At 46.3% G+C, this 22582-nt stretch overlaps 2 protein-coding genes across 4 annotated transcripts; both read right to left on the minus strand.

The window, feature by feature from the left end:
* B4galt7 (beta-1,4-galactosyltransferase 7) lies at positions 1-11413 on the minus strand. Of its 3 annotated transcripts, none has more exons than XM_047556855.1 (6): positions 11278-11413; positions 7456-7818; positions 4428-4653; positions 3292-3375; positions 2869-2957; positions 1-2163 (listed from the first exon to the last, which is right to left on the minus strand). In XM_047556855.1, the coding sequence occupies exons 1-6, from the start codon at positions 11325-11327 to the stop codon at positions 2130-2132; spliced, it is 846 nt and encodes a 281-aa protein (XP_047412811.1). In that variant the 5' UTR covers positions 11328-11413; the 3' UTR covers positions 1-2129. The 3 variants fall into 3 exon arrangements, with proteins under 3 accessions (XP_047412811.1, XP_047412809.1, XP_047412810.1); XM_047556853.1 differs by having other exon boundaries at positions 2869-2973; XM_047556854.1 differs by lacking the exon at positions 2869-2957.
* A 4770-nt stretch (positions 11414-16183) lies between these two features.
* On the minus strand, positions 16184-20517 carry Tmed9 (transmembrane p24 trafficking protein 9). The gene is made up of 5 exons (XM_047555808.1): positions 20305-20517; positions 20035-20135; positions 19170-19295; positions 18179-18325; positions 16184-17044 (listed from the first exon to the last, which is right to left on the minus strand). The coding sequence occupies exons 1-5, from the start codon at positions 20486-20488 to the stop codon at positions 16895-16897; spliced, it is 708 nt and encodes a 235-aa protein (XP_047411764.1). The 5' UTR covers positions 20489-20517; the 3' UTR covers positions 16184-16894.
* Between the last annotated feature and the right edge of the window lie 2065 nt (positions 20518-22582).

Consider the following 22582-nt stretch of genomic DNA (forward strand, 5'->3'; position numbering starts at 1 on the left):
AGATATTTCATTTAGAGAGTTGCTAGGGCCTTGTTAAGTTGCTAAGGCTGGCCTTTGAACTCATGATCCTCCTGTCTCAGCCTCTCAAGCTGCTGGGATTACAGGTGTGTACCACCACACCTAATGGGGTGTACTGTTGACTGATCCCACAAGGTGAAGAGATCTTCTTGTCCCTTCTGCTCATTCCACTCCTCTAGTGCAAGTGAAAAGGAAGACATTCCCATTTTTGGAGGCCTTCCCCCTACATGACAGGTGAATGCAGGGCTAGGGGCTTTGATATCACATCTATTCCCACCAACTCCAAGAGGCAGGTGTCACTGCCTGTATTATATACAAGTCCAAGATGAGGGATGCTGGGACACTGGGACACTCAGAGTCTCATCCCTATCTTCCCTGCCTTTCCATTGTAATCCAGGCCTGTTTGCCCCCCAGTGTAGCAGGTGAGGCTGAATCACTGGGCAATGTCACAACTCTGGATTAGGCCTCAGAACCTCAAGTTCTACTCCAAACCATCTCTGCTTAAATCTCTCCACTTTTACACAGGTTGTACAGTACCCAACCCAGATAACTGCACCCAACAACCCTGAGATCATCCTCAGAGGAGGAGTCTTTTTGAACCAGCACTGTTGACCTCAACTCTGGGACCTCAATCCCTTCTGCAGCCCTTGACATGTCCCAATGTTAAACAAATCAACGTTAACTGGTTCCAAGTTTCCTCTGGCTTCTGCCCAAAATTTCTGGCAGTCAAATGCCTGGAATGAACAAACTACCTTTCACGGGGTCCCTCATCTCCCACTTGTGGCACCAGGCTTCCCTCCAAATGCTTCCTCCGAGATCATTCCCCAATTTCATAGACTTCCTCGGCTCCCATGCTCACCTCTCCTTGGTAATGATCCTTGGAGACTGCTAGAAATTTCCCTTAATTCTATGAACACTGCAGGGATTATTCCACTCCCCAACTTCTTCCTCCCACCTTAGAATCATGATCCTCCCTCCTTCAAGCCTCAACCTGAGGCTAACTGGTGCTGTCTATCTTAAGTCCAGTCCTGTGGATCTATTTCTTCAGTTGCTATTTCTCGGTAAGACAGGAAGAAGCACCCCTCCCAGAGTCAGAGCCCAACCAGATGGAGCCTGAAGGTGGTGAGACTGCCCAGACTCAAGGAAGCCATCCAGAAGCCTAGAGGGCCGAGGTAGGTGGTGCTAGAAACTCATGCTTTTTGCTTCTCTTTCCACCTGGACCAGCACCTCCACCCCTACCCCACTTCCTTGCCAGCAATTCCTTGACAACTGAAAGGTGTCATCTTTTGCCCCTTTCCCTTCCCCTCAGCCAAAGGTGACAAACCAGTGGTCCACAACACATTTTGTTTGGCCTGTCATACATTTTGCAAGTTTCAATTAGCTGCTATCATTTAAAAATCAGAAGCTTTCACTTAAGAATCCAGCATTCTAGTTTCTTTTGAAAAATCAGAATATCTGTTGACAGCAGATCCACATTCCTGTATAGTGACAACCAGTGGGAACTGGTATTGGCTGTTGCTTTCTGTGGTTCTTGTGCTCTGGTTTCTGAAGTTCGAAGCCTCCCAATCACAATTACCACCTACATCAGCTGCATACCTTCTAAATTGTATCTCTGCAGGAGGTGATTCAGCAGGAAGGAACAAACATGAGGCTGGGGTTGTCCTGTGCAATCCTCCCACTGCCCACAGGCCTCAGCATATGAAGGAGGCAGAGAAGGGTCAGCAGGAAGGCAGAGTGGAGAGTCCCAGTTGGGAGCCACTCTTTAGCCTCTCTCACTGTTTACTGCCAGCAGCATCCAGACCTCCACATTTGTCCTGTCCTGGCTCAGGCCTGCCTCTGGTGGACAGCTGCTGCAAACACAGAGCTTGCTGTCTGTTTCTTCAGGTCACTCTACATCCCTTTGGAACTGGACCCGAGGCCTGAGGTTTTTTCCTGAGCCTGAGTAGAAGTGTGGCCGGTAGGCATGTGCTTCCTTACTATCTAGCCAACTCAGCCAAATGTACACCAGGGGGTGGCAGTCTTGTCACAGTCCAACATGATGTTGAGCACAGTACAGGGGGCCCCACCCACAGACAGGGCTGTGCGGGAATCCACATGGTACTTCACAGTGTTCAGGCCTCCCTCCCGGTCCACCTTGAATTGCTCCTGGAAAGGAAAGGAAGAAAGGGCATGGATTCAGGGCTTGATGAGTGACAGTTGTCCACTGACCTCACAGGACCTCAACATTAGATTCCCAGTAAGAGACGGGAACCCCAAGTTCAGAAAGTGAAGTCTCTCATTCATGGCTGTATCCTGGGATTTTTCTGTTGGATGATTATGCATCTGAGGAAACAGGCTATATGTAAGGCACAGGGATTCTTGGGCCATTGGTCTGATTGGGATTCTGGCACACACACACCCCGCTTTTTTTTTTTTTTTTTTTTTTTTTTTTTTGTGGTTCTGAGGATTGAACCCAGGATACTTTACCACTGAGCTACATCTCCAACACTTTTTATTATTTTGAGATAGGGCATCACTAAGTTGCTGAAGCTGGCCTCAAACTTGAGATCCTCCTGCCACAGCTTCCAGAATCAGTGGGATTACAGGGATGCACCACTGCACCCAGCAGATGGCACCTTTAGCTAACCCTAACCCCAAGCCTACATGACTGCATAGGATGACCAGTGCCCAGGATGCCCAGGGATGCTACCAGGGCAGAACATGGTGTCTAAGCAGAATGTCCACTGACTGACCTGGACCAAGCAGGGGAGGATAGGCCATTTGAGCCCAAGAAGAACATGGTGAAATGCTCAGTCCTGTTGGTACCCCACATTACCAACTATTTGTTCACAATGAGAGACCAGTTAGCACCTGTTTTTGAGCTGCAATGCGCTTCTGGTCCCTCTTCCGCCAGGCTGGGTCATGCAGGTGGTGAAATGTCTTGTACCCAGTTGTAATTCCTGAGGGACGGAAAAGCTAAGGAGACCAAAGGAAGTGGGGGTCAGACCACTCCTCCTGGAGCCTTGGCCCTCACCACTAGCTCTTCTGGGGTCCTACTGCCTGCCAGAAGGCCACAGGCAGGGGCTTGTATTCCCATTCTGCAGAAGAAAAGCCTGAGGGACAGAGGACAAAGGACTGATAAAATGATCACTGCAAGTCAGGGCAGGGATCAGAATGGGGGCGGCGGGGAGGGGGACATCTCCAAACTGCAGGAACTTCTCTACAGAAAGAAAAGGGAACCTTAGGGTTGCCACAATGGCTGAGGAGGTGGCAGGGCCCTGGAGGAGGTCTTACCTGGAGCCCAGCTCCTTTGATGCGCCGGTAGAATTCATCATCCTCACGGCCCCAGCCCCAGAAGCGGTTGGACATCCCATTGCACTGACACAGAGACAGGGAGCATCTGTCACCTGCTGCCTCCTCCCAGGGGTATACTTGGAAAACCCAGCCCAAGCTTTAGAAGCCAGGTTCCCCCTACTTCCTCTTCCTCCCCTGGCTGTTCTGAATGAACACCAAGTGCTTGAAAGTCCCTCCATCCCTATGGTACTGGGAAGGTGGGAGGGAGAAGTCAGTACATCCCAGTCCCTGTACCCATTCTAAAAGGGCCTTGAACTTGTGTGATGAGATGATTAGTTTCAAAAATGTCTGACTAGCCAGAGGAGACACCTCTGGGGGGCAGAGGTGCCAACTTTTACTGATTTCTGCCATTCCCTCCTACTCTTTTCTCTCCTGAAATGGCTCTGACCTTATCTTTCTCTATGTGACAGGGACAGTGGGGGTCTGTGATTACGTCTATTTTTGCACTTGGCTCAGGGGTCTCATTTAAGTAGGCTTTGGCAATGGCTTAAAGACAAGAGTAGGAGTCCTAGCCCTAAGCCACTCAGTTCTCACCCATCTGTCCCCCCAGTCACAAGGACAGATTCAGGGACAGACTAATTAAGAGACAATGAGGTTGTTCTTGGGGACTCATACTGGGCTTTTTGGGAAGGAGGAGCTCCATCTCCCACCAGCCTGGGTCCTTGAGGAATACTGGTTGCAGCTACAACAACCTCCTTGTAGAACTGCACTCTCATGCCTGGAAGGCAAAGCTGAGAGACAGAAGAAATGGAGTCCTAGAGACACTGGTTGAGAGATGGGCAAAGCGCACCTGAAGCCAGAGCCTCACCCACACCCACTTTTCAAACATAAGGGCCAGCACATCCCCAGTTTACTGAACTCAGCTGGCATGGGGGTTTCTGTTGCTATTGTAGAACCCTCCCTAGCTGACTTGCTCATTCTTCATCCTCTCTCATGTCTCTGGCTGCTGCTGGGTCCCCTGCTAAGCCTGGGCAGGACTCCATCTGCTGGGCCCCAGGAGGCTGCTCTGTCCTGCCAACTGCCTCCACCCCAGGGTGGGGCAAGTTCTAAGCAGTGCAGGCTGGACCAGGCCTCACCAGCTGGTAATGCTGCTTGGAGAGCAGCAGGATGCCGCCCACGTAGGTCTTGTAGTGGTAGAGTGGGTGGAGCTCTGGGGAAGCCACATGAAAGGGCCCAGCCTCAGGGAAGCCATAGTCCAGATCCTCGTTGAGAGGGAGCAGGTCCACATCATGCATGGCAATGTAGTCTGTGCTGTTGCTGCTCTCCAGGAAGCCCACATTGATGAGTGCTGCTCGGTTGAACCTGTATAGGGTGGTTGAGGCTGGGCAGTGGGCAGCAAGCTTGCTCACCACCTGACCCTGCCCCCAGCTCTGCATGAAAGCCTCTTCCCCACATATACCCCGCCCCGGGGGTGCCTTTACAGCCCCCAGCCCAGCACTCACTTCACCACCTGGGGATGTCCCCTCCACTTGTGGCACAAGTGTTTACTGAGCACTTGCAGTGTGTTAAAACTGGTCAAAACTGTACTTGAAGATACAGCAGTGAGAAAATAAAGGAGTTGACAATCCAGTGGGAGGAAACCAAGAAGTAAATACATAACAAGGCAGACAGAGATAAGGGCTATGGGAAAAGTCAAGCAGCGTGAGGAGGATGAAACTTGCTGGGTGCAGGGACAGAGACGGCTATTCTCTTGGGGCTGTTGGGGAAGGCCAGGGTGACAGGGCAACACGTAAGTAAAAACCTAAAAACTGAGAATGAGCCATATGGAACCTGGGGAAACAGGGCTCCAAGGAGAGGAGAGAGCAACTGTCAAGGCCAGAGGCAAGAGCAGACACCAATGTGGGCAGAATGAAGGGGCAAAGGGGAATAAATAGGGGTTGATGGGGATGACTGCACATGGCCTGCAGGTCACTGAAGGACTGGGACATTGACACTGGGTGAGATGGGGAGCTGCTAGAGGTCTTAGAGCAGAGGTGTGAAGAGCTGTGACTTGTTTCAGCAGGATCACTCCAGTCAGCATATTGGGAAGAGACTATAGGAGTAGGGTGGAAGAAGGCAAACCAGATGGGAAGCAAGAGGTGATGAAGATGGCCTAGCTTGAGAAGGGAGCAGAGGAGATGCTAAGGTGTACTTTATTGATGGACTGGATGCAAAGTGACGGAGAAAAAGCAGGTAAGAATGACTCCAAGCCTTTTTCACTTGAGCAGTTAGAGCACTGAGTTTCCACTTCCCGAAAAGAGGAAGAGGGCAGGGGCAGCAGGTCTGGAATGAGCAATTGGGAATTCAGCTGTGATTATGTTAAGCTCAAGCTGCTACTGAGTCACCAGATGAAGAGGTAGCCTAGATCTCTGGATGTGGGAGTTCGGAGTTCAGGTGAAAGGTATGGAGTCTGGGCTGGGAATGCAAACTTCGGAGTCAGCGGGAATTTTTAAAAGAAATTTTTTTAGTTGTTGATGGATATTTATTTATTTACTTATTTATTTGCAGTGCTGAGAATCAAACCCAATGCCTCACACATCCTAGGAAAGTACTTTACCACTGAGCCACAACCCAGACCAAGAGATAGCAAGAATTTAATGCTATAGGACTGGATGAGATCCTCAGGGATCTGTAGTAAGAAAAGCAGGGAGACCCAAGCACTGAGTCCCAAGGAACACTGCTGATGAGACATCACAGAGATGAGGAAGAACTGGCAAAGGAGATAAGTAAAGCTGGCCAGCAAGGACAGAGGAGAACCAGAGAGTGCTGTCCCAGAAGTCAAGTAGAGGCATATGAAGAAGGATGAAATATTCCACTTGGCAGATGCTGCTGGGTCACAGGACAAAGGCGTGGGATTAATGCAGTGGAGGTTATTGTGATTTCAAGGAGGGCTGTTTCAGTATCATAATGGAGGTGTCTAAGTGAAATAGATTCAAGGGAAAATGAGGAAAGAGAAGGGGAAGGAGTTCTGCTACAAAGAAGAACAGAGAAGTAGGATGACAGCTGGAAGGAATGTGGGTTAAAGGGACTCTCTTTCTCCCTCTTTTCCTTTTAGAGAGGAGCTATCTTTGTGTGTGCTGGTGTGAATGCTCCAGGAAGAGAGGAAAAACTGATTATGCAGAGAGAAAGGGGTCATCCGCTGGAGTGCTTTCCACAAGTGGGAGGGAGAAGAGGGGCCCAGCATCACAATGGAAGAGCTGGCCCCACAGAGAATGCGACAGTCATTCTAAGTAACAGGCAAGAAGTTGGAAAAGGAGTGGAGGTGGTGAGGACTGAGAAAAGTTCTCTTCCAATTGTTCCCATTTTCTCAAATTGGAAGCAAAGTCATCAACAAGAGTGAGGATCACAGAGGAGGAAGGAGAGGAGGTTTGGAAGGCTGCCATGGATGAACTGCAAGAAGGTAGGGACTTCTTGTTAGGAAGAAGAGCAGCATGGCCATGTATGTCAATGTTTAGGGGCTACAGATTAAGGATGGACACGAGAGAGTGATTTTAATGGTGGACCACAGACTCCAAGTAGGGTAAGAAAAAAGTAAAGTAAGGAAGGTGGGCAGTGAAAAGATGAGAGAATCTGTGGACTCATAGGGTGGGTGGGGTCCAGGAATCACTGGAGTCCCTTCCAGTGGGAGTAAGTTGGAAGGAAATGAGGTAGGGGTTAGAATGTGAGATGTCTGGATGGAGGTCATGGAGGGGAGAAGGCTGGGGTAAGGGCCAGAATTTTACAATAAGGATAGTCTGTAGGAAACTGAGGGACCCTCCCCTTTCCATAATTTCCCTAGCCAATCACCAACAGTCCTGTCTGCACTTCGTCCACATCACTTCTCTACCTGCTTGTACCACACTGGCTAAGCCACCATCATCTCTGATGACTGGTATACTGTTTCTTCTCATCTCTTTTGTCCTAGTATAATTTATTTCTTATAGCCACAGTGATCTTTCCAAAATGGAAGATCAGAACCCACCCCAAAGATTCCTGCCATACCCAGTGAAGGAGGAGTCTATCACCTCCCATCCTCTGACTCCTACCCCCAGTGGATTCTCACAGGCATTAAGAACGAGTCTTGAGAGACCTGGACGAGGAGAAGAACCAGGTGAAGGGATATTGCGTCAGGAAGAGGATTCCTACCTGAAATGATCCACCTGGTTGAGCACATAGATGTGGTGCTGGATCTTCTTCCTGCTTAGGAAGCGGTGCATGTGGGGCACAAAGACCAAGAGCTCTTCAAAGCGTTCACGGAAGGGTACCAGTACTGCCAGGCGGTGGGGGCCCCATGATGCATCTTCTTCCCAGTGTTCAGGGGGCATCTCTGGAGGACAGGCCCGGGATGGACCCGGGGTCTCCTGCCCTTGTCCTCTGGCTGCCCGGGCCACATCACCAGAGCAGCTGAGCTGCAGCCAGAGTAGGGAGAAGAAGCCCAATAAGAGACAGGCAACGAAGAGGTGGAAGACGGAGCATTTCCTGGGGAGGCCACTGGGGAGCAACCTGGACCTGGGACAAGAGCAGGGATGGGGTCAGAAGGGCAGGCCAACCTGGGGCCCTCGGACAGAGCCTTTTCCTGACCTCCCCATGCACAGGGCACACATTCCAAGAACCTGGGAATTAGTGCAGAAGCAACTTAAATGTTTTTGCTCATGATAGTACCATACTTCAGAATCCTGCTTTCCTCTCTAGGACCAGCCTATGCCACCCCACCTCTAGGACACTCTCTGACCACTCCCAAATCACAAAGTTGCCCCAGTTCCTCAATGCTTTCCTACTTTGTGAGTGAATTCTAGTCAGACCATGAGCTACTTAAGGGCAGGGACAAGAGTCATTGTCTCTTTTTATTTGTCCCTCCCCAGGACAGTGGTTTGATGTCCTAAGCCAATGGCAAGAGTATCACTTAGAGATGCAACCCACTGCCTTTCAAACCTGGTACCCTGTACATTCACCTCAGGAGAAACCCTGGCTTTGTCCTTCTTGGATTAACTAGAAAGTCCCCCAAGATAGCAATGTGTGCTGGCATGAATCCCATGTAAAACAACCAATATTTACTCTAGGAAGATCAGACCTGCCCCTAAAGCAATGCACAGCCCAAATGGACAGTGGTAATTCACTGGATGAATCTCAAACCTTCAGTCCCAGAGGCAGCCCATGAATCAAGAGAGACAGAAGAGGGAAAGAAAGGTAAGGGTTGGGTGCACCCAGGCTCATTTCAGTAACTGGACAAACAGCTGAATATCTTAAGACACTAAGTAATGCTGGAAGACTGCTCTTTAGGTTAGGAGGTACAAGAAAAAAGAGGAATTCACTCAAGTCCTTTATTCTTCCTCTGGAAGTTCCTGAGGATGCTAGGAAAGGAACTGAGAAATCCAAGAAAGAAACTTCTATAATTCCTGTCCTCCACTCCAATAATCTACAAAAGGATCTGCTTTATAACCACTAAGAGTCAGGAATTAGCTACCAGGCTTTGTAGACTCTACTTTGTGGTCCTCCTCACCCATCTGGCCCTTGCCCTGCTCAGGCCCCTTCAATTTTATGGATGATCCTCTTTTATTTACAAAATAAAAGCCAAACTGCTTGGCCTAACAGTAAAAGTTTTCTGACAGTCAAAGCCCTTTGTGACTCAATTCAATCTTCAGTGGCTCCCATCCACGCATTCTCACCCTGGGTAACTTATTCTTCATTTATCTGCCTAGAAGCCCCCTGCTGATGCTTCAGGGACAAACTCCAACATAGCCAGCATTAGCCCCTATCATCTTGCCATAAGGTTCCCTCTTCTGTGTTCCCATAGCATCTAGTACTTCTCTGCTCAAAGCACTTACTTGTAATGACTTGTGACCCCACTTGTCAAACCAGGTCAGAGTCATACCTGTGGACCCAACACAGGTCAGAGAGCAAAGGGTTTGCTGTGTGAGTTAAAGGAAGGGGTACAGCAGTCCTGGCATGCTTTAAGTCATACATTAGAGCTAGATGAATGTCTAGTTTTCTCTAGAGACACAACTGCCAACCTGGAAGCCAGCAGCCCTGAAGCCAGGTCCAGGTTTCACATGCAGCTGGGAGGTGGACCAGAAGGAAATCCTCACAGGACTTCTGACTTACCCACCATTGTCCTGTGGGGGTGGGGGTGGTTTCCGCTGCGGAGGAAAAGAGCCCAGTCTTGCAAGTGGCCTGGGAAGACTGGAATCTCTACAGATTCTCTCTTGCCCTCTGGGCTTTCTCTGGAGGTGGGGTAGGCTCTGGGAAGGCAGATTTGGGGTAGTATCCCTCCTTTCAGAGAAGAAGCAGTGACCATTATCCAGGTGTATGGCATGGATTGGGCATTCCACACACTTTCCCATGCCGTTCCTTCAATCCAACTTGCTCATCCTACCAGGATCACATTCCCATTGCACTCTCATCCTGTGTTCTAATGGACCAAACTACTGAGCAACTGAACTGAGCCCAGAATCCCAATTCCTCAGGACAATGGAAATCCAAACAGTCATTGCTGGTGCCACCTGGTGGCAAGATCCAGAAGTGCACTCCCAGTTACTCCCAGGCCCAGACCAACCTGGCCCTGATGGGCAATTCAGATGACACTTTGTTTCCATCAGTCATTGCCCAAGACTGAGACGACTTCAAACTCCAGAGCCAACACTCAATTGTTACACTACTCTGAATTTGCTGCATGGAGCCTTATACCCCTGTGTCAAAAGCACAAACTATATTCAGTAAATTTGGGAGGGGGGAGGGGGAAGACACTGTTAAAGAAAGGAATCAGAAAATGGAAATACTCTTCATTCCCTTTCCTTTCTTCTCTCATACAAACATTAGTGATCAAGATTTGGAAACTCAATTGATCTAGTTACAGCACCTCAAAGGTGAAAGGTAACTAGAAAACAACTGTTACCCTCTCTGTCAGGCATAGTGCCAAGGGTTTTACACATATGATCTTTAATCTTCATACAGACTTGCAGAGTAGATATTATGGTCCCTGTTTCTGAGATGGAAAACTGAAATCAGGAAGATTCAGTGATCTTCTGGTTACTTAGCTATTAAACAGGATTCCAGCTCAGGTCTGACTCCATAGACCATGCCTTCTATTATGTTCCCACCTTCTCATTTCAGCACCAAGTTTGGGGGGAAAAAAAGAAAAAGAAATGAAAAGAAACTTGGCCACTAAATTCTGGAGTCTTATGGCACCTAGCAAACTTAGAAGACAGGGAATGAAGTATCAATCAGTAAAGATCCACTATCATGTGTTCTGGAGAAAAGGCGGGGATCTGAAGCCTTAAGTATGGATATCACCCCACATCTAGGCAATCAAATCGCTTCCTCCATTCTGCTTAATGGGAAACATTAGCTAAGACCTGGGCCGTGCTCACATCTAACACTTGGCGCAGGCCCCATGCAAGTACAGCTGCACAGGAAATTAACTAATGGCTGTATGAGAGGTGTCCAGGCCAGGCAGTGGCCAACCAGGCAGAGCATACGAAGCTTCTGACTGGTGTGTTCTTTTGGTCCGCCAGCAAAGTATGGGGAAGCATGAAGGAAAGACAGGGTAGGGTCTGAGGCTACGGGGATGTAATAGGGGAAGCAAGACCAAAGAAAGGGATTAAGACCCTCTGAGACCAAGAAAAACAGAGACAGAGATCCACTACAAGAAGTCCACCGAGTCCGAGACGCACACGAACAGGGAAATGGGCCAGTGGAGAAAAACAAACACAAAAAGACATGAAAGATTCGCAAGGAGAGAAACAAATTCACAAAAGGAGATCAATGGAGAAATACAGAGATGGAGAGACAGCGACAGAGAAAAAGAGACTCATAGAAAAAGCGCCAATGACCCACAGGGAGAGCCACAGACCCTCAGAGAGAGCTGCAGAGACCTAGACCTGTCGGCCTCAGTCTCCTAGATTCCACCGGGTGGTCCGGAAAGGAGTAGCAACCGGCGGGACGCGGCCCATGCCGGCCGCCGCCGCTCACCTGCCGCCCTCCCAGGGCAACTGCACCGCTTTCCTCCGGGAGGGGAACATCGTGGCGGGAGGCGGCTGTACATGGGGCTGGAGCTCACAGCCCCGCCGACCCGGCCCCCGGGTCCTACGCGGCGCCTCCGCCTCCCGCCCCGCCCAGACCTGCCCGCCCCGCCTCTCGGTCCGTCTGGTCCGCCGCTCCGGCCGCGCCGTCTGCTCTCCGGAGCCGCTGCTTCCAAGGTTCTGCTTGCGGAGAAACACTGGGGCGCTTCGGCCATGGCGCTTATAACTACCTCCAGGAATCTACCTAATGCCTGTAGAAACGGAGGCCCCAGGGCCAAAACCTACCCAACAAGTCACTGGTCTGGGATTGAATTTAGGCTCCGGACTTCCAAGCCGGCGATTCGGGATAATGTTCGTCTACCTTTTCCCGAACACAGACGGGGAGCGTCGTGGCTTGTGTGCTGTCAGTCCAGGCCTTCTGTTCTTCCTGCGCACAAGACCCGACTCGGGGCTCAGTGTTGGATTATGGCGACTTCCCAAGTAGTAGTTAGGAGCTGGTTTCTGAATAGTGATTGATTATGTTTGAAACCCCTCTCTACCAATTCTTCAGTGTGTGGGGGGGCATTCTGTGACTTTCCTCATCTATTCTGTGGTGGTTGTAAGGGTTAAAGGAGTAAACGCAATCCATTTGGTACTGCGGTGGACATACAGTCAACGCTATGTAAATGATAGCTATCATCCAGTAAAGGGGTACTTCAGTGCAGTTGAGGTAAGAACTGAAAAAGGGAATGTGAGAATGAATTTCCTTATGGCTTCTGTCACTGTGGAATTTAGATGCCTCCTCCACCCAAAAGAGAGAAGTAGAGTTGTGAGACTTATCTTTTCTGCTCTTCCAAGTAAACTGTTTCCTAATAAATAGCTAACATTTAATAAATTCTTACTATATGCCTGTCATTGCTATAAATTCTTTACTATTGGAATTCCATTCTGTCCTCGAGTAGGTATTCATTATCACCACTTTAAAGTTGAAGGAACTGAAGAACAGAAAACTAAATCAAGTAGTCTGGTTGCATAATCTATTTCCCGCCCCCACACAATCTGTGATCTTAAGCACTCTGCCTCAGAGAGCTTTACTATGGGTGAGAAATTAATGATTCCCAGGGACACTTCTCTCTCTCAAACTCCAAAGCATACAACCCAACATTCCCCATCTTGTGACTTTGCCAGGGCACTGCACTCCACATCAGAACCTTGGTAAATTCAGCCTAGATTTGACTGACCTCCTGCAGAGAGATCAGCTAAGGCCAATCTATGATGGAAGCAGGAATATGGAACTAAGTGACCCAGAGAGTCTGAGCCCTCCGAAAGAGGACAGCCATCTCTGCACCCTGCTAGTTATTGTCACTTCAGGATGAAGTCCCATTAGTGTCAGATCTTACTCGCAAATTAAATTTTATATAGAAATTCAAATAAACGAATTTTAAAATGTGGCAACTAGTTATAAGTCAAGTTGATAATAAGTACCCTTGATATGCTGAGAATGACTCTCCCTCTTTGTGATCTTCCTTTCAAAATCCTATAACTATCCTGGGGAATGAGACTGATCAAATTTTGTTTTGTACAAAAGTACTAATATGCCATAATAAATCCCACTATTATGAATGATTAGAGTGTACCAATAAAATAAATTATAATCAGAGACCGGCATGATTGTGCATACCTGTAATCCCAGGTAGTGGAGAAGATAAAGAAGATCGAAAGTTCAAGGATAGCTTGGGCAATTTTGTGAGACCGTCTCAAAGTAAAATTTTAAAAAGGGCCAAGGGCCAGGCTTGGTGGCCAATGTCTGTAATCCCAGAGTTTAAGATAAGAGAGTCACAAGTTTGAGGTCAGCCTCAATAACTTAGTGAGACCCTGTCTCAAAATAAAAAGGGCTTGGGGCGTAACTTAGTAGTAGAGGGCCTCTGGGTTCAATCCCTAGTAACACACACACGAAAGTGGGGAGAGGGGCAGAGAATGTTGCTCAGTGGAGTGTTTGCCTAGCGTGCATGAAGCCCTTCATTTAATAGGAAGATACAACCCCATCTAATCATGAGAAAAACGTAGGATAAATCCCTGTTGAGGGAAATTCTACAGAATACCTGACCTCCCCAAACTGTCAAGAAATCAAGGGCTGGGGTTGTGGCTCAGTGCTAGAGTGCTTGCCTAGAACACATAAGGTACTGGCTTTGCTCCTCAGCACCACATAAAAATAAAATAAATAAAAAACAAATGTATTGTGTCCATCCACAACCAAAAAAAAAAAAAAAAAAAAACTTAAAAAAAAAAGAAATAATCAAAAAATAAGTAAAATCTGAGAAATTGTCATAGTCAAGAGGAGTCTAAGGAGACATGGTGACTGAATGTGACATGAAATTCTGGGTGGATTCCTGGAACAAATTTACTTTAGTTTAAAAATAATGTATCAATACTAGCTCATTAATTGTAACAAATATACCATTCTAATGCATGTTAATAGGGAGAACTATATTCACAGTTTTGTGTAATTCTGAAGCTGAACTTTAAAAAACTTCTTTAACTCAAAAAATTCAACACTAAAAAAACTAATCAAGGGCTGGGGTCGTGGCTCAATAGTGGAGCACTTGCCTGGCAGTGTGAGGCACTGGGTTCCATCCTTAGCACCACATAAAGATAAATAAATAAAATGAAGGTATTGTGTCCACCTACAACTAAAAAATATTTTAAAAACCTAATCAAGAAATGGGCAAATGAACTGAACAGACACTCCTCAAAAGAAGTACAAATGACCAATGCCTATGTGAAAAACTGTTCAACATCTTTAGCCATCCAGAAAATGCAACTCAAAACTACACTGAGGCCAGACACAGTGGTGCACACCTGTAATCCCAGCAGCCCGAGAGGATGGGGCCAGAGGATCATGAGTTCAAAGCAGCCTCAACAAAAGTGAGGTGCTAAGCAACTCAGCCCCTCTCTCTAAATACAAAATAGGGCTGGGGATGTGGCTCAGTGTTTGAGTGTCCCTGAGTTCAATCCCTAGTAACTGCCACCAAAAACAGAAAAAAAAAAAAAAGAAAAAAAAAAAAACTATAGTGAGATTCTATCTTACTCCAGTTAGAGTAATCAAGAATACAAATAACAATAAATACTGGCCAGGATGCAAGGGGAAAAAGGAACTCTTATATGATTTTGGTGGGAATGTAAATTAGTATAGCACTGTGGAAATCAGTATGGAGGTTCCTCAGAAAGCTAAAAATGGAATTACCCTATGATTCAACTATACAACTCCTTGTATTTATCAAAAAGAATTAAAGTCAGCATACTTTAGAGGTACATGTACCCATATACCCATACACCCATTTTTGGGGGGTGCTTAACCACTAAGCCCATCCCCAGCCCTTTTTTATAAAAATTTAGAAACAGGGTCTTGCTGAGTTGCTTAGGGCCTAAGTTACTGAGGCTGGCTTTAAACTCATGATCCTCCTGCCTCAGCCTCCTGAGATTACAGGTGTGTGCCACCACACCCAGCTTTATTCAGCACAGTTCACAATAGCCTAGTTATGGAATCAGCCTAGGTGTCCATTAACAGATGAATGGATAAAGAAAGTACACACAATGGAGTTTTATTCAAATATAAAGAACAAGATTGTCATTTGGAAGAAAATTAAAACTGGAGACCATGAATTTGCATTGCTGGGTGGTTGGTTTGTTGGTACTGGGGAGGATTGAACCCAGGGGCGCTTTACCAGTGAGCTACAACCCCAGCCCTTTTTATTTTTTATTTCAAGACAGGATTCCACCAAGTTGCTGAGGCTGGCCTCAAACTTGAGATCCTCCTGCCTCAGCTGCCCAAATCCACTGAGATTACAGACATATGCCACCACGCCCAGCTTTCATGATTTGAACAAAATAAGCTGGACTCCAAAGTATTGTATATTTTCTCATATGTGGAAGCTAGAGGGGGAAAATATAAAAAAAGGGGGGGGGGCGGTGCCATGAACACAGAGACTACTAGGGTAAAGGAATGGGGGAGGAGGTAGGGGGAAGGGAGTTTGAGAGGAGGTTGGGAGTGAAATTGATCAAATTGTTTTTATGTATATATAAATATGCCAAAAACACACTATTATACAGATAATATGCACCAATAAAAAAATTAATGTGGAGGCCTAGATGGCAACATGAGCTCAGATTCCATACTCCCAGGGGGTTCGGGTAGCCCCCAAACTTGTCCCCTCATGCCGTCTTTTTCACACACTGTATTCACCTTCCTCAAATTTATCCTCAGGTGATTCTTCTACTTAAAACTTTGTTGGCAGAGGAATAATGTCTAAATCTCCTACGTGGGGATCAAGGCTCTTCCAGCCAAATCCAAACTTCCTTTCTAGCTTCCTCACAACCCAAGTGACAGACTGTCCATCCATCTCCATACCAGCTGTTTGCCTCTTCCAACCTCCTCTGCCTAGCCATTTCCTTTCCTCAAAATCCTTCTTCATGGTCCTTGCAGAAATCACTTGCTTTTTAGTCCATTGACATCCTCATCTTCACTAGTCTGTCCTTTCCACATCTATAGCATTCCCTTACTCTGTGCACCTTTCTTTACAGTTACTTTCCTGCAGCAAGCATGACAATTCTGCCTGCCTACTCTGGATAGAGAGGGCACCTCAAAATGGAGCCAATAAAAGGAAATGGTATGAATTTCAGCCCCAACTCCTCAATTTGGTTGTTGGATGGTCTTGAACAAACCCAATCCTCCCTGCCACAGGAAGGTATGGAGAGAATGAAAAGAATAAAGTTCACAGCTGTGGATTCGCCTTGGAATGTGCTTCGTCCATTGAAAGAAATTATATTTCTGCATACCTTGCAGGGTCATGTTCGCCAAGATTAACTTTACACTGGACAAGAAGTCAATTTTTTTTTAATTGGGAAACAAATGTAACAAACCTAGACTCAATGAAAATGAAATCTGTAACTAAGATTCTGCAGGCCCTGTCCCCAACCAGCACCAAGGCCTCTGCTTGGCCTGACACTAGTCCCTTAAGCCCCAGAAAGGACAACCACATGACAAAGCCAAAGTCAACCTCACAGCCAGTTCCCTGCAATGCAGCCCCCTCCACCCCACCCTCAATTGATGCACACTCTGGATCAGCAGGCTGGGTCTAGGTAAAAGGAGAGAATGGCAAAGTTTCTGGGGCAAGGAATCACAGACACATCCCAGCCTGCTCAAAATCCCAGCTTAGCAGAGGAAGACAGAAGGTTTGCCTGCCCACCCATTCCCCTCCCCCCATTTACCCCAGACAGCAGCCTCACATCCCTGATCAGTAACACTGTGATTATAAAGTGCCAGTGGAGTTCCCACTGGCTTTACCAACCCCTGGTGATTACTGCAAAAGGTCCAGAGGCCAGGGAGAGGGCAGGCACTTGCCCCATCACCCGCGCGGTATTAGCCAGCCAAGCTGTTGCCCTCAGCTTGTATCTGGGGGTACTTGCGGCCTCTCTCCCCTCAAGAACATCTATGGCTGAGAACCAGTCCTCCTGCCAGAGAGAATCAGTTCCAGGAAGTCCTTTCCCTCCCGCTTAAGAGGAAAGATAGCCTGTGAGGCATGGGATGGCTACACCAGCTTCTTGGCTTCAAAGAAACTCTTGAGATGCCTCATCTGCCAGACACCAATGGCCACAAGGATGAGGGTCTGCAAAATGGACCACCACAACACCCGCTGGTTGGTGCTTTCACTGGTCTGCCGGAAGCGCTCTTCTCTCCACTGTGGAGAAGAACAAAAGGTGAGTGTGAGTTGCCGGGGGTTGCTAGAATTGCTGGGGTTCTCGCCTGCAAGGATTCCCCATAGCCTACCTCCTCTGCCTAGGTTCCAGTTAAGTGCCTGCAAAAAGTCATTCTACCTGGGAATTGTCTTTTACCCTCAACAGTCAGATGGCTTCAGGCAATCCAATCATTTCTCCTAAGACTGCCTCCTCATCTGTCAGGTATAGTCCTCACCTGGTCCTGCCCTGGTACTTGAGGAAGCAATAAGGTGTGGTAGTATTACCTTATGGGACAGAGGTGACCTGAACTACTCAGGAGTGGGCTTGCTCTAAGCCCTCTGTCCAGGTCTCTCAAATTGCTCCTTGAAGATCCTGGGTATAGGTTACAAACTTGTGGCCGTTGGGGCTGGTTCTTGTCTTTACACATTTGGTTTGGCTCACAGTGTTTTGCCAACATTTAAAACTCAGGAAAATTTCATAAAAAATACCTAGATCTCTAGCTGCTCTTGAAAAAAATGGAAGATCTGAAAACCCAGGGCTGGTATTTCTGCAAGAAGGTCTCTAGCTGACACTGAACATTAACTATTCCTGTTTAGATGGGTTACCATCTACCACTCCATAAGATCACAGATTTATTCATGGTACGTCTGGTTCCTGTTCACAAATGAGCTCAAGGCTCCTGGTCCTAGGAGCACCTGGAGTCATTGAAAGAGCACCCAAGGTGTTGTTATCAATCCTCATCTTGTCATTCTGTGTGTAACTGTGATTTAGTGCATGAATTTGACAGCCTTTTAAGAGTCTGTATCCTAAAGACTGGGCATATAGCTCAGCGGTAGAGTGCTTGCCTAGCATGTGTGAACCACTGGGTCAATCCTCAGTACCACATAAAAATAAATTTAAACAATAAAGGTATTGTGTCCATTTATAAATTAAAAATAAATAAATAAATAAAGGGTCTATTTCCTCAATTACAAGATGAACTTAATAATAACCATCCCACATTTTAGAACTATAATGCAGCATACTAAGTTTCTTGAGAGTCTAACCCTAACCCTAACCCTGACCCTAACCCTGACCCTAACCCTAACACCTGGCTGAACCAGTGGGCACCCACCAGGCCTGGTTGAAGCACTCACCCGCTGGTAGTTCTGCTCTTTCTGGATCTGCTCCACTTGTTCTACCAACTGTCGCACGCGCAGCTGCAACTCACTCAACTTGTCTTTAGCAGCAATTTCTGCATAGTCATTGGCATGTTCACCCACCTGAATGTCAAGATGAACTCTCTGGGGACAGATAAGGGAGGGAAAGGGAATCAGGCAGCACTGCTCCATATTCCTGCCAGAGACTGACAGCTGATCCCCCAACTTTCCTTCATTTGTTCATTTAACCAATAGACAGGCTTTCTCAGTGTCCAGCTCTGCGGCTGGGCACACAAGCAAGAACAATAAGCCTGGGCTGGTGCTCTAACCAAGAAATACACAGTCTGATCTCTGTATGTCTGGGTTCTTCATCTGCAGATTTAATCAACTTCAAATAAAAAATATTTTTTTATAGATTAAAAACAAAACAAGGGCTAGGGTTGTGGCTCAGTAGCACACCTGAGGCACTGGGTTCGATCCCCAGCACCACACAAAAAAACTAAATAAACAAAATAAAGGTATTATGTCCATCTACAACTAAAAATATTTGAAAAATAAATAAATAAATAAATAAATAAAATAAAACATGTCCATAGTGCATATGTACAGACTTTTTTTTTGGTCATTATTCTCCAAATAATACAGTATGACAACTATTAACAAAGTATTTACATTATATTAGGGATTATAAGTAATCCAGTGATGACTTCAAGTATATGGTATGACAGGCATAAGTTTTATGAATATACTACACATTTTATCTAAGGGACTTGAGCATCCATGGATTTTGGAATCCAAGAGGGGCCCTAGAACTAAGGGATGACTTTACAAAGAGCCGGCTACGTGCCCATGATGAACACTGGAAGCCCAGTATTCTCAGGAGATGCAAATCCAACATACTTATCTCTCACCCACAGTACCAAAAATCCTCAATCCTGACCAAGGGATAGTGGCTGAATGATTTTGAGTCTCAAGTGGGTCCACTTACCAGCATGCCTCCAGCAAAGAGGGAGAACTTGGTGGAATTGGAGTGAAGACAGATCTGGTGTTCACCGGGGGTATGTGAGGTGAAAGTGAACCTGCCTTCAGAGCCATACTGACGGGCTAGAATGACCTGGAGAAAGGAAAGGGGCTTTAGTCAGTGTTATGGTAGGGATGAGGCTGAAAGGAAATGGTGCTTAAAGCTGTAAGTATCACAAAGTTTACAAGCAGAGTCTTAAGTACCTTAAAACACTAAAAGGCTCAAAGATGCTCAGCAGTCCTTTCCAAATGCTTGCTGAGAACTATCTGGGGTAGAGTTGAAGGATCTGGCATCAGATTGGCAAGTGACCACTCTTGGGCAGGACTTTCCTGTATTCATAGCTTAAGCCCTTTCAACTCTTTTGGTGTGGTTTTTCTTTTTTATTTTCTTTTCTTTTAATGAAAGGTGACCTATGGTGACAGCTAAAGAGTTTTATTTTTTTTTTAATCCTTATTTGTCAAAATTAAAAGTTGCCCATTCTTTTTAAAAAGTGCTCGGTTCTGTAACTAGACACTACAGTTTGAGTTGACAAAACTCTTTGATTTCTATCACCATAATTAATTCACCCATCACACCTATAAAATAAGTGAATTTCCATTTCGTAGACCAGGGAAATGGCTCAGGGAAGATGAGTGACTTGGCGGAGTCCTGCATCCGTCAATAGGAAGTAAAAAGGAGCAGCTAGCATCTCAGCAGCCCAAATTTAGCCTGCAGGAGAAAACCCAGGATCTTCCCATAACAGTCTTTCCCATTTCAGTAGATACGGAAATTAAGAAGGGAAGTACCAGAACCTACTTGATGGAGGTCTCGCGGGGGTAAGGGGGCAGCTCACCTTGTCCTCTGGGTCCTTCACCTCCACGAACATGCCAAGCCCCGGAGTGGCCGGCTGGTACTCCTCGCGCTGCTTGTCATACAGCTGTGTTCGGTAATTTCCTGGAGACAAGCGAGGCGAGCCCATGTCAGAAGAGCGCGAGGTGGCACCGAGTCCGCAGCCGACGGGACACGGCAAGGCCTCTCCTCCCTGCTCCCGAGAGCCGACTGTTCCACATCCCCCGCCCCAAGACCACGGTCTCATCCCAAACTCTCCCCTTCATTCCCGCACCTATGACCATTGTTTCGTCCGGAATCTCTTCAATAAAGCACTTCTTCTCTGTCTCCCCGATGTGGAAGTAAAGTGCACTCCCGCGGGCCGCAAACCACAGCAGCAGTAGAAGGGTCCGCATCATGCTAACCAGCCCGGTTCCGGGTCGGATCCCAAAGATCCGCATGCCAAGCTCAGCAACCATTTTGCCCCACCTGCCTACGCAGGCGCAGTCGGCCGAGCCACGTAGCCCTGCCGCCGCCGTGGTGCCTGCCGGGACCGCGAGTTCGGCAGGATGGACTACAAGCCCCGAGATGCCCAGAGGCCTCGGCGCGGCAGTATCTGATTGGGGCATCGCTTCTACCTTGCACTGAATTGGGTCCCTCCCTCCGAGTGGAAAGTTTGTTTCCTTTGATTTTCTTAAGTAACCGCAACTGGTGGTGGTTGTTGGCCGTTTACAGAGAATGAAACGGAGTAACATTGAGAACGCAGAACGAATTACGAGCAGAAGCAGGATTCGAACCTAGAATCCCTGACGTTCCTCAGCACAGCATCACACACACACACACACACACACACACACACACACACACACACGTTATATGCCACATCCCAGCAGCGATGGCTCGTCTCCTGACCCGCATTTTGTGCCCCAGAGGCGGGCGGGCAAAGGTTTTTGTAGGAAGGTTGGAACTGAGTCGCCCAGACTAGGAGAACTCTGCATTTGCCTGAATTTTATCCAGATTTCGGCATGTTTTGGCAACTCTTCTTGTTGTGACTGCCGCGCGGTTTCTTAGAAAATGAAGGTTTTTCACTTTCCTTTTGGTTCTCTTCCTTTTGGCCCTAACCGGGGAACTTGAGTGGAAAAGCGTTCATATTTCCCCTTCAAAGGAAAGCTTTTACCTCGATTTCTTAACAGTAACAATATAACAGTAGTACAAATGTACTTTATTATTATTTGACTATTCTCATGAAAGATGATTAAGGTTTCTTCTCTTCTAATAGTTTGCTATTATAAATAATGCTGTAATAAAAATTCTTGTAAATTTTCTAAAAAAAATTTTGTAGGACATCACTTTGTTGGTAAGATATCACAAAATTGCCCTTCCAATTCTTTGTACCAATTTACAAGTCCACTAGTAGTGTTTCATGCTGTTTCATTGCCCATACCTTTGTCAAATATTCTCAATCTTTTTAGGTTTTATGAAATCAGAAGAAAAATTGCATTTCATTAACTTTCTTGCGGGGATGGGGGTACCGGGGATTAAACTCAGGGACCCTCGAGCACTGAGCCACATCCCCAGTCCTATTTTGTATTTTATTTAGAGACAGGGTCTCGATGAGTTACCTAGCATTTCGCTTTTGCTGAGGCTGGCTTTGAACTCGGGATCTTCGTGCCTCAGCCTCCCAAGCTGCCGGAATTACAGGTGTGTGCCACCTTGTCCACCTCATTAACTTTTTAAATTTACATTTCTTTGGTTACTGAACTTCTTTTCCCATTTGTTTTTTTTCTGGTTTGTTTTACTTTGTACTATTATATCTATATACTATTACTGCTGATGCAACTACTATTCAGCATTAATAATATTTTGTAATACTAGTTTTGGGTATTTTAAAATTAAACTTTCCACTGAGATACAGATTTACATGCAGTTGTAAGATATAATGCACAGCGATCCATTACTCAGTTTTCCTCAATGGTAACATTTTGTAGGCGTATAAAACACGATTATAACCAGGATTAACATTGAAACTGTTGGAACTAATAAATTCAGCAGAACAGCTGGACACAGAGTCAACATACAAAAACCAATTGCATTTCTTAACTCTAACAATGAACAATCTGAAAAAGAATTACAAAAACAATTCCCTTTACCATAGTACCAAAAAGAATAAAATTCTTAAGAATTAAGTTTACCAAGGGGGTAAAAGACTTACACAATGAAAATACAAAATATTTCTGAAAGAAATTGAAGACATAAGTTAGTGAAACTAGCTTATACATGGATTTAATATACATGAATTGAAGACAATACTGTCAATATTACCCAAAAGAATCTACAGATTTAATGCAATCCCCATTTAAATTCCAGGGATACTTTTTTTTTTTTCAGAAGCAGGAAAGCTCATTCTAAAATTCATATAGAAACTCAAAGGACCCCTAGTACCCAAAACAATTTTGAAAAAGAAGAATAAAGCTGGAAGATTCACTCTTCCTGATTTTAAAACTTACTACAAAGATACTAAAATGAAGAAAGGGTGTTCACGGCACAAAGGCATATAGACCAATGCGCTGGAA

Source organism: Sciurus carolinensis, chromosome 6 (genome assembly GCF_902686445.1).
Source record: "Sciurus carolinensis chromosome 6, mSciCar1.2, whole genome shotgun sequence".
Lineage (NCBI taxonomy): Eukaryota > Metazoa > Chordata > Mammalia > Rodentia > Sciuridae > Sciurus > Sciurus carolinensis.

Coding starts and splice junctions, on each gene's coding strand:
- B4galt7 (XM_047556853.1), bottom strand. CDS start 11,327: ATGTTCCCCTCCCGGAGGAAAGCGGTGCAGTTGCCCTGGGAGGGCGGC. Junction 4,654..7,455: donor AACCAGGTGGATCATTTCAG/GTAGGAATCCTC, acceptor CACCCTATACAG/GTTCAACCGAGCAGCACTCA. Junction 2,974..3,291: donor TCAAAGGAGCTGGGCTCCAG/GTAAGACCTCCT, acceptor TGGTCTCCTTAG/CTTTTCCGTCCCTCAGGAAT.
- Tmed9 (XM_047555808.1), bottom strand. CDS start 20,488: ATGGTTGCTGAGCTTGGCATGCGGATCTTTGGGATCCGACCCGGAACC. Junction 18,326..19,169: donor TCTTTGCTGGAGGCATGCTG/GTAAGTGGACCC, acceptor ATCTGTCCCCAG/AGAGTTCATCTTGACATTCA. Junction 17,045..18,178: donor AAGAGCAGAACTACCAGCGG/GTGAGTGCTTCA, acceptor TCTTCTCCACAG/TGGAGAGAAGAGCGCTTCCG.